Here is a 12,237-nt window from a genome sequence, read left to right as displayed (position 1 = left end):
TGTCGGATATCTCTATAATATTCGACGATGATGAGACAGATAGTTTGGGCCCCGATAAATCTGTCAGCTTAGGCTCCATGAAATCTGTCAAGGAGAATATAGCTGTCAGTTTGGTCCCCCAAAATCTGTCAAAGAGAATGTAGCCGTCAGTCTGAGGCCTGTGAAATCTGTCAAGGAGAACTTAGGTGTCAGTTTGGGCCCCACGAAATCTGTCAAGGAAATGTGAAGTCAAAGGAAAGGATTCTCACCATCCATCAGCACCTGTCTTGTGATATGTCACATGCAGACTGAAGCATCAACAGTGTCTCCTTAAACTTCCCAGATGTATCCAAGGACCGCACAGTTAGGCAGTTTATTGCCTTTGTGGTAGATGCACACTGAGTGCAGGCAGAGGACCACAGAGAGAAGGATTACTATGCAGATATCTGGGCACTTTGAAGCAAAACTATTTCTTGATATGCAAGCAGTATGAGCACACAAACAAGGAGCAGCCACGGGACAGCACAGCCTCCAACTTGTACTTCCCGCCGTGGTTTATGTCATGGCTTGAATCACTGTGGGAGGAGCACTGTAATACTGCAGACAATAATAAGTTCCAATGTCTTCAGGCTCCAGGCTGCTGATGGTTAGAGTGAAACTTTTCCCAGAGTATTGACCACTGAACCTTGATGGGACACCAGATTGCAAACTATTTGCATAATAGATCAAAAGTGTAGGAGCTTGTCCTGTTTTCTGCTGGTACCAGCTTAGTGCATTGCTAATGCTCTGACTTGCCAGGCAGTTGATGGTGACTCTGTCTCCTAAAGATACTGACAGGGAGGATGGAGATTGTGTCACTTGAATGTCACATCTGGCACCTGACAGTAGAAAAACAAACAAACAAAAAAAAACCACAATTAACAATGTTATAGTAGGAATTCTCTGATTAGAAAGGAAGTGATGGCTACTCTGGACTGAATAATTTTTCTATCCTATGCAACTTACCTGAGAACCAGAGAAGCCAAATTGCCAGGACCTGAGCAAGAGACTTCATGGTCATGCTGTGTCCTGACTGGACTGACTCCTGCAGGGACTGTGAAGTCAGCTAAGAATCTGTCAGTTAAGGGGGAAATGCTCTGGGCACATGCAAATCAGCAAAGTTTTTCAGTCCTAGGGACAGCTGCAGGGTTTGCTCAGTTCAGTAACACAGGAAGTCTCAGTCTATAGGGACCCTCCACCAGACCCGGGAGACACACACTTGCTGCTGAGAAATGTTTTCCCCTTAGGAACTACAGGATATAATTAGTCTAGAGTACTTTAAATGGGACGATTTTGTTTTGTTTTGTTTCTTACTACATGGATAACATCATACTTTTCTTTTTAACTTTGAATATAAGTTAATTGGAGATGAATATAACTTTGAATATAAGTTAATTAATTCTAAAGTTGAATATAAGACAATTGGAGATTTAATTCTTTGGAAACTGCAAGAAATTTAAGTTGAGGATAAAGTGTTTTCTTTTTTCTTCTCTGGGGTTTTGTGTGATAAATCATCAGGACAAGTGATGAACAGAGATATAACTTTGGCTAAAAGTTATATGCATAGAAGGAAACAAAGGGAGGTCAGTATATGCATACATTTATAGCTATATGGTAAAATAATGAAATGTGAAAACACCATATGATAAACATAGTTTAATGATCTGTAGGGAAGGACCTAGATACTGAGTGTCATAACTAAACTGTCACCCTCACATAAAGGTTTTCCTCTATTTCTCAAGGCCTTTTTTCACTTACCTATTCTCTGCCTTTTCAAAGTCTCTGGAATGTCTCTTTCTCTAAGAACACTAAATAATTCCCAATTCAATGTCTCTTATACTCTAGGATAACCACTCATGATCTTTCTTATTCAGACTTTTCCCTGTTAGAAGAAGAGGCATTCTATAGACTGAGTCCATTTTTGAAATCACTCTGATCCACAAACCTGCAAATTCCACATCAAATATCTCTTCTAGTACTATTTCACACCATGATGATTATTTTTATGTCAACTTGACACAAGCTAAAGTCATCTGAGAGGCGGAAACATCAATTAAGTATATGTTTCCATAAGATAATGCTGTATACAATCCTATACATAATTTTCTTAATTAGTAATTGATGAGGGGAGGGCTCAGTTCATTGTCGGTAAGGCCATCCCAGGACTAGTGGTCCTAGGTTCTATAAGAAAGCATACTGAGTAAGCCATAAGGAATAAAACTGCCCCATGGCTTCTATATCAGCTCCAGTCTTCAGGATCCATCCCTGTTAGAGTTCCTCTCCTTTCTTCCTTGGATGATGTACAGTGCTGTGGAAGCCTGGTTTTGGACATGGTCTTTCATCACAGTAATAGTAACCCTAACTAAGATATACATTAAAAACAATTTTTTCCTGGCTTTTTGGAGCCCACTACCTATGGTGAGACACCTTGTACAGCCTCGAGGCAAGGGGAGGGGCTTGGACCTGCCTCTACTAAATGAATGTCCTCATAGGAGGCCTTACCTTCTTGTAGGAAGGAATAGGGGAGAGGGGGAAGCTGGAGGGATGGGAGAATGAAAGAGAGGGATCTTTGATTGGTATGCAACATAAATTTTAAAATGTTCTTAATAAAAAAGAAAAAGAAAATTTTAATTTTCTCATGCTTCCTAACAAGGAACTCTGGTGTGTCACCAATCTGTAACATAACTAAATTATCGTATCTTTGTTCCATAAGAATTTACATATCTAATTATGTTTTTCTTAATTCCTCACAGTTTTGTACATTGACTTAAACTTTTTAAGGAGAAAGTTTTTAATTTAATGGGCTTTACTGTTCATTTATAACCAGTGAGCTTTTAAAGTCCGTTTAGGATTCCCCCATGCCACTGAAAGACACTGCAAAACTTCCACAGCAGGATATAGAGGCCCTGCTTACTTGAGCATCAGGGCAGAAAATACATGAAGTAAGAGCCACAGAGGTCAGCTCTCCAGGAGGAGGCAGCAGAGCAGATTCCACGGTGAAAAGGATTTTAAGTAACTCGTACTGTTTTTGTTTTTGTTCTTGTTTGCTTGTTTCCCCTGGCATTGTATGTCTGTGGCAATTAACATGGTGTAGTTTCTCCAGTGTCAGTTCTGTGTTGTTCTTGCGAGAAATCTGCATCAAATCCAGTTTCCCCACCAGGTTCATTGTGATCTGATAATGCTGTGGGCTTCCTGCAGCAGGAGGCTATAAACAGGGCAGACACATGGGCTAAGGCTCTGCAGAATTTCCCCCTAAGACTACTGGGTTTCTGTTCCCCTATTGGCACCTAAGCTGTTCTTAACACAGTGAGAGACTGAATCAATAACATGCTCCATCAGCAAGTGCGTGCCTCACACACCCATCATCATCCAAACTGCAAGACTCTTTGACACTCAGGTTAAGAGGACTTGGTTTAGATACCCCTCTATTTTTGTGGGATATTTGATCACATTGTGAACCCTGAATTTGTATTAATTAAATAAAACCTTGAGTCAGAAGGTGGAGCCAGCAACTATTGGATAGAAGGTAGCTATAGAGAGTTAGAAGGAGTCCAGAAACTAGATAGAGAAACACCCAGGAAGTAGTAGGGAGGGACTTTGAGTTTGGCCATCTTTTTTGGTTTAGTATCATAGAAGTTTTAGGATCATGGAAGAGAATCTATCATTCTCAGTTGCTGTCTAAGGAGGAAGGCAGCTTCTCTGCCTTTCTGAGCTAGCAGGATTTCACCCCAGCATCTGACTCCTGGGTCTTTATTGGTAAAAATAGAACTATAGAGAATTAGTCAAAAACTAAATTTGGCTGAAGAGTCAAAGGCAGTTCCAGCACAGTTCACACAAACCTCCTGTCTGAGCAGTGGGGCAGTGATTGAGGAGCCCCAGTCAGTAGCTGAAATAGCAGTAGATTCAGGTGCAGCCACTGTGACGACGATAAAACCACCTTCCATAATTGGATCCAGACCAAGGTCGGATAAAGCACAGAGACAAATAGCCAAACAAACGGAAACACATGAAATATGAACCAATGGCTGAGGGGTCACCAACTGGATCAGGCCCTCTGAGTGGGTGAGACAGTTGATTGGCCTGATCTGTTTGGGAGGCATCCAGGCAGTGGGACCGGGTCCTGTGCTCATTGCATGAGTTGGCTGTTTGAAACCTGGGGCCTATGCAGGGTCCCTTGGCTCAGCATGGGAGGAGGGGACTGGACCTACCTGGACTGAGTCCACCTGGTTGATCTCAGTCTGTGGGGAAGGCTTTGCCCTGGAGGAGATTGGAATGGGGGGCGGGCTGGGGGGAAGGTGAGGGGGGCGGGAGGGGGGAGAACAAGGGAATCTGTGGCTGATATGTAGAACTGAATTGTATTGCAAAATAAAAATTTATTTTTCTGTGAAAAAAAAAAAAAAAAAAAATTTGCTGAAGCTGGCAAAAAAAAAAAAAAAAAAAAAAAAAAAAAAAAAACCACCTTCCATTCCATGCTGTCCTTAATCTTACAGAGAATCTGTATCCTGAACTGTCACTCCTCCCTTTAAATGCAGAAGATCACTCTAAAAATACTTACTGTGCGTTTAGCAATCACTCATTTTAGAGAATATTATTGATAATTCAAAAATATTTTCAGAGTCTCTGTTTCTCTGCCTCTGAATCTTCATCTGTCTCTTTCTCTGTCTCTCTCTGTCTCTGTCTCTGTGTGTGTGTGTGTGTGTGTGTGTGTGTGTGTGTGTGTGTGTGTGTATGATGAGAACATCATCTCCCAGCACTCTTGGAAGTGGCCTTGATCATCTGTATCTTACAAACTTTTCTCCCCTCTTCCTTGGTGTTGCAGCTGGACAGGAGCTGGATAGGACTGTAGACTCCTTTTCTCCACTGGGAGCTTTCCAGTGAATTTAAAGAGAAATTTATTTTTAGTCTCTCAAAAATTGGGGAAGCATCTAGCAAGAAGCAACAATCTGTGGAGGAATGATGAGAACACTCAGTCCCTGTAACAAACAGTTCAAAGGCCACAAATCACACTCATCCATCTTTCATACGTATTAAAATCCCTGGTGGTTTTTAAATTATTTTATTCTTTTTAGAGAACAATTGTCAGGTTAAAAGGTGAAAGAGATATTTCTTTGATGACTGGTGATGTGGACAGGAGGAGACATATTGAAAATGTGGTTAGAGATTATGCTAGTTTAGTTAAGTGTGAGTTGTGGTCTCCAAGATCCTGGGCCTCACTAACTCCAGGGAGTTGACTGGGTTTCCACTACCAAACATGATTTTCCTTTTTGTTTAATGGGCCCTGTACTCAATTAAAAAGCTGCTGATTACCTCAAGCTATGTAGACCACTACTAAACTGCACACTTAGTCACACTGTCCTGGTCACTTTTTTAGTTCATAGTCATCACAACTGGTAGGACTATTGGTGTCTTCCCTCCCTTAACAGCGTGCATAGCACATTCTGAAACCATGAAAGCTAATATCTTGAATGATGCTTGCTATAATTTAATTATAATTAATTTTATAATTAATTTTAATTTCAAAATAAGTGTTTAGGCTGAAGAAAAACATAAAATTTATAAAGTCTCTATCACAAAATGTATCTATTACGATGTATGGAAACTAAGAATACTGCATTTCAATTAGTTAAAAAAAATATAAAAAGAAATTTGGTATATGACATAAAATGGTTGAATATTTTGAATACATAGGTTAAGATCAGTATACTTACGAGGTCCTCGTACCATTGGTGGAGAATAAGGAAGGAGACACTACACTGAAGAGGCATGTTGTAATTAGGTGAGGGGACCTTAGAACAGAGCTTGGGGTGTCTTGGAGATGAGAAGGCAGAAACAGATTCTCTTATTAGTGCACTAGATGAAGCACAGCCATCCCACATCTGATTTTAGCTCAGACAGAGTCCTGTACACTAGTACTATGAGATCATCACTTTGTGATTCTGGAAGGTATTTAGGTTGTAGTCATTTATCACAGGAGATACAAAAAACAAATACATGCAGTGTCCTTTTCCCCTTTGAGAGAAAGGTTGCCCCATGATTTTGGAAATCTTGCCACATGATTCCATCTTAGGGGGAAACCTTCAATTTGAAATGTACACTAAGAGAAAGAAGTAAGAAGCTTGAAGAGGAAAGAGTGGTAGTATTTTATTTATATCAAATAATTTCATGTAAACCAGTCAGATAAAAATACTTGACAGAAAAGAAAACACCAAAAATTATTCATCTACATCTATATCAATATATTTTAAATTTGGCTACCATGAATCATCTTTCCCTTCAGCAATGCATCTATGCTCATGAACAAATTCTGAAATTGTATTTACAAAAGGTAGGGAGGATTTAAAACAGACAAAAAGTCAGCTTTTCTCTCTTCATGCTCAGCTGATCTGAAGGCCTTTGGACCCTCTTCATGTTGCTGCTTCTTATATAATAAAAGAATGTAGGTATTGGCAGGTGGTTCCTAAGGAATAGCCAAGGCCTTTCTTGTCTACCAGTCTCAAGTTTAACCTACTCCCTGGATGTTTCAGTCTGATCCTCCTATACATGCTTGAAAATCCTGCTGTACTGTTACCCAAACTAAAAACACATGAGGCAGCTGAGCCATCTAAGGCAAGATTTTTTTGGAGTTTGTATCACAGTGGCAGAAACTGTCGTAGAATCCATGAGACCATAAGCTTCCCAGCAATTCAGGCTTCACTAAGTTAATTTGTAATATGAAATTGGCCATTGACTCGATGTCAACAAATTGGTCTGTGATGCCAAGAAACTGGTTGGAAATTCTGTAGCTGAAGAGCTGCAGAGACTGGACTGGCTTCAGCATGTACCAATGTAAATTGTGTTTCCATTGATCTGTATTAGGTCCTGACTTGATCTGCAGATACTGAAACAGCTTCTCTAGGGCCAACTGGCAGAGTGAGCAGAGTCTGGGTTATCATGATATTACCATTGGATACGAAAAGAATCATAATAGAGAAATGTTATTTAATATAGACATAGAAAAATATTTAAAGATTATTTCCTCTTATTCTTTATTTCCTACTAATCACACCCACAGCTTTTGTTCATATTCTAAAAGGTAGTTCATTCAAAAAGAAAAAAAACAGATATTTACAAATCATAAAACATGATCCAGAATTAACCTGTACCATACTCTTCCATCTATGGCAGAACTACGACCAGGACACAAATTCTTGTTCATTACGGCTTCCCTCTCAGTCACATATCTAAAACCACAGAACCATACTGGAACACTAGATGCCATCTCACACACTAACAGATCATGAATGAGCAGTGGTGAATTCTCAGAGCCCATTTTATGCTAGGAACCTAAGTATTTCATTTGCTGCAAAAAATGACCAAAAAGCAGTTTTAGGGAGTAAACAGTTTAATTGGCTTATACTTCAGCATTGCTGTTCATCACCAAAGGAAGTCAAAACAGGAACCCAAACACATCAGGATCCTGGAGGCAGGAGCTTATGTAGAGCCCATGGAGAGAAATGGCTTACAGGCTTGCTTTTCCTGGCTTGTTTATCCTGCTTTCTTACAGAAACCAGTACCACCAGCCCCAGGACTACACCACACCCATGGCCTGGGCCCTCCTCATTGGTCACTAATTGAGAAAATGCTTTACAGCTAGATTTCATGGAGGTATTTCCTCAACTGAGGCTCCTTTCTCTCTAATGGCTCTAGTTCATATCAAGTTGACAGACAAAACCAGCCAGTACAGCATCCATCTTGGCACCTATTCGCCATCTGTTTCTGACTCCAGTTCCTGAAAGTTAAGTTCCCAGTAACTCTAACTCAGTCACCCCCACCCCAAAAATGTGCAGCCATGAATATCTACTTGTTATGATATCACGTGTTCATTCTCATGAGTGAATTATACCTATGAACTGTCATATTTAAATTATTAATCTAGAGTCTGCAATGTTGGAATAGAAAGCGTTGACTAGAGAATGATTGAGAAGAGAACATGAGGGGAGAAAATAGTAGAATGTGAGTGATGTGAAAGTAGACAGTAAGAATAGTAGGGGCCAAAAAGTTTAAGTAGAAATAGGACAGGGAATAGGGGAGAGGAGAAGTTGTTGAGTAACCAAAAATAAGAGTGTATTTTACAATGGTCGAGATACAGCCCGAACTGACCTACTCTGGTGATGGGATGGCCAAACACCCTAATTGTCGTGCTAGAAACCTCATCCAACTACTGAGGGATCTGGATGCAGAGATCCATGGCTAGGCCCCGGGTGGATCTCTGGGAGTCCAATTAGCAAGAATGAGGAGGGTTTATATGAGCAAGAATTGTTGAGACCAAGGTTGGATAAAGCACAGGGACAAATAGCCAAATGAATGGAAACACATGAACTATGAACCAATGGCTGAGGGGTCACCAACTGGATCAGGCCCTCTGAATGGGTGAGACAGTTGATTGGCTTGATCTGTTTGGGAGGCATCCAGGCAGTGGGACCGAGTCCTGTGCTCATTGCATGAGTTGGCTGTTTCAAACCTGGGGCCTATGCAGGATCGCTTGGCTCAGCCTGGGAGGAGGGGACTGGACCTGCCTGGACTGAGTCTACCAGGTTGATCTCAGTCCTCGGGGAAGGCTTTGCCCTGGAGGAGGTGGGAATGGGGGGTGGGCTGGGGGGAAGGTGAGGGGAGCGGGAGCGAGGAAGAACAAGGGAATCTGTGGCTGATATATAGAACTGAATTGTATTGCAAAATAAAAATTAAAAAAATTTAAAAAAAGAGTGTATTTTAAAAAAAACTGTGGAAACACACTATTTTCTTACTCTATTTTAAAAGGAGACTCGATGATCAATGAAACACACTGCATGGTAGATAATCCTCCTCTAGAAACCACAGGTTATAAAACAAAGATCCTAGTATCGTGTATAGAAATCCTCATTATGAGAGAGGCCCTAAAGCTATAAAACAATACAGGATATTGCCAGGTTTTTTTGATTGCCCACCAAAACTAGGGCACAAATACTACTGATAAAGACACTATACATCTTAGTTGCAGAACATAGAGAAATGGTGCTGGAATTCACCTTAAAATCTCCTCCTGGGTGGTTAAATTTTTCAGTTCTGGAAGTTGCTCTGCATAACCCTGATGTAGAAAAAAGTTATCAAAAGTCTTGCTCAGCTGTGGACTTTATAACCTACAATAATGGCGATCTGCTTGGCAGGATGCTACCTGCTGCAATGATCCTTATCCCCGTGCTAACATAGAGCTTTCTGGTTAGATCTGTGACCCACTCACTGGCAGAGAACTAGTGTCTGGTATTTTAAGTCCATCCCAGAGTCCATGGCTAGGGATGTCATACAAACTATGAGGTAATATACAATTGGTGTTTTTCTGAATAGGCATCCTGTCAAATTGTTTTCTTAATTATTATGTTTAAACCTAAAGATTAGTGATGTTATCAGCCTTCATCAGAGAAACACCTTTATGTAGTGGGTGGTACTTAGTGTAAAAGCTCACAACTCTTGAAAGTGCTGGGAATAACTATGGTGTGTGCACACTTATCCTCAACAGGATAAGTATATCCCCCATTCAGTCTCAAGGGACATCTCCAACAGGATGTAGGAAGAATGTAAGAAGAAAAGAATAGCAAGGAACGCTGTCAAACAGTGGGTTCTGGACATGATCATTGTACTTGTGAACTCACTGCTGTGGTTCCCTGCACAAGATTGGATCCATCAACATTTTTTCATGAATGGAGGAGAGCCTGATGAGTTCCTAACCTTCTCTAACAGACTATTAACAGTTAATGGCTCTGGGAAAGGCTGTGCCGTTCTCCTCAGTGTTGTAGCCATTATTGCCATTAGCCAGGAACAAGCTGCTCTGTTCCAGTGCATAAGACCCAACTCATGTTCATGCAAGCAAAGCAAGTTAACTCAGTGACTTAAAAAAAAAATTATAGTTTGAGGAGGTTGTTGAGAATAAGAGTTTCAGTGTTAGAGGGAAGAAGATAATTCGGAGTAAAAATAAAAATATAAAATAATCATTATTTATGGTTTTAAATCTCCAAAGTATATAATGAATTAAAATAAAACAAAATTAAAAATGAACAACACAGGCAGTATATGGGACACCACTGAGTGAGTGAATAGAAATTATATAGCTGGGTTTATGGGAAGAGGAGAGAAAGGTGAAGATACAAAAAACATAGTTAATGAAGTTCTATCTGAACATGCAGGTCCTGGAAGCTCAAAAACTCTCAAATAAATTCAATGCAAAACAACTGTCCAAAATATCAAATCTCAGAGAAAGAGAGCAAGAGAGACAGACAGACAGAGACAGAGAGGGCGAGACCTAAGATACATTGAAGGGAATCCTACTAGATTCACACTAATTTCTTAATAAGAATATAACATGTAGGAGATAATTGGGTAATATAGCCAAAGTTCTAGCAAGAAACAACAGCAAAAGTTCCCTGCCCCCACTGATGACAGCTTATGTTGGAGAGGATTCGGAGCAAGGAGAACACTCCTCCAGTGTTGGTGGGTGTGCAAATTTGTACAGCCACTTTGGAAATCAGTATGGTGGTTTCTCAGAAAATTGGGAATCAATCTACCTCAATATCCACCTATACTACTGTTGAGCATATGCTCAAGGAATGCTCAATCATACCACAAGAACAAATGCTCAACTATGTTCATAGCAGCATTATTTGTAATATCCAGAACCTGGAAACAAACTAGATGCCCCTCAACCAAAGAATGGGTTAAGAAAATGTGGAATACTATTCAGCAGTAAAAAACAATGATGTTATAAAATTTGCAGGCGAACGGATGGAACTAGAAAAATATCATCCTGAGTGAGGTAACCCAGACTCAGAAGGACAAACATGGTATTTACTCATTCATAAGTGAATACTAGATGTAAATCAAATGATAACCAAACTATAACCCACAACTCCAGAGAAGCTAGCTAACAGGAAAGACCCTAAAAGGGACACATTGATCAACTTGGGAAGGGGAAATAGATGAGATCTCCTGAGTAAACTGGGGGTGGGGGGTCAATAGAGAGTAGAGGATGGAGGATGAGAACATAAGGGAACAGGATGGTGGAGGCTGAACAGAGAGGGAGTGAAAGGGCAATAAAAGAGATACCATGATAGAGGGAGACATCATGGGGATAGGTAGAAACCGGGTGCTAGGGAAGTTCCCAGGAACCCACAAGGATGACCCAAGCTTAGACTACTAGCAATAGTGGAGAGGGTGTCTGAACTGGCTTACCCCAGTAATCAGATAGGTAAATACCCTAACTGTCATCATAGAGCCTTTCTCCAGTAAATGGTGGAAGCAGAAGCAGAGACCCACAGCCAAACACCATGCTGAGTTCTAAGAGTCAAGTCAAAGAGATAGAAAAAGGGTTCTATGAGCAAGGGGCATCAATATCATGATGGGGAAACCTACAGAGACAACCAAACCAAACTAATGGGAACTCATGAACTTTAGATTAACAACCATGGAATCTCCATGGGACTAGACTAGGCCCTCTGCATAATTGAGACAGTTGTGTAGCTTGATCTGCCTAAGGGGTGCCCTGGCAGCAGGATCAGGATCCATCCTTGATTTGTGAGCTAACTTTTTGGAGCCTACTACCTAGGGTGGGACCCCTTGCACAGCCTTGATGCAGGGGGAGGGCCTTGGACCTGCCTCAACTGAAGGTACCAGGTTCTGCTGACTCCCCATGGGAGGCCTTACCTTGTCTAAGGAGGGAATGGGGGCGTGTGTTATGGGGAAAAGGCTGGCGGATAGGAAGAGGGAAGAGAGCGGGATCTGTGGTTAGTATGTAAAATGAATAAAAAGTTTCCTAATTAAAAAAAAGACCAATAACCTGCTTTGTATTCAGCCTGTTTTCCTTGCATTTAAGAGAACATTGTCACAAGCTGCCTTGCTTCCCTGAGTTTCGAAAAACTGAGCATTTACAAAAAAAGAAAAAAGAAAAGAAAGAAACAACAGCAAAGTTCCCTGCCCCCAAAAAAATACAACTAGTGGAAACCTTCAGAAATAAAAGAAAAATAAGCACTCTCTGGAAACTAAAGAAAAGTAATTTTACCTGAAAGTAGGTTTACATTAAATTCACCACATTTACACAACTATAGAAGAAAAAAGTTAAAACTTTTTCAATACATAAAAACACCAAACAAAAAACAAATTGGAACAATGGAAAGAAAATATTAAAAACAACCAGAAAATTCTAGCATGGATATG

General features: G+C 40.5%; 1 gene segment (V, D, J or C); it reads right to left on the bottom strand.

Annotated features, from left to right (window-relative positions):
- Positions 1-534: 534 nt before the first annotated feature.
- Positions 535-1,039, bottom strand: LOC131906314 (immunoglobulin kappa variable 1-39-like). The segment is given in 2 exon segments: positions 535-857; positions 985-1,039. Coding segments are annotated over 2 exon segments (378 nt in total).
- Positions 1,040-12,237: the final 11,198 nt, after the last annotated feature.

The sequence above is a fragment of the Peromyscus eremicus genome, chromosome 3 (genome assembly GCF_949786415.1).
Source record: "Peromyscus eremicus chromosome 3, PerEre_H2_v1, whole genome shotgun sequence".
NCBI lineage: Eukaryota > Metazoa > Chordata > Mammalia > Rodentia > Cricetidae > Peromyscus > Peromyscus eremicus.
This window is presented reverse-complemented; position numbering and strand designations above follow the sequence as displayed.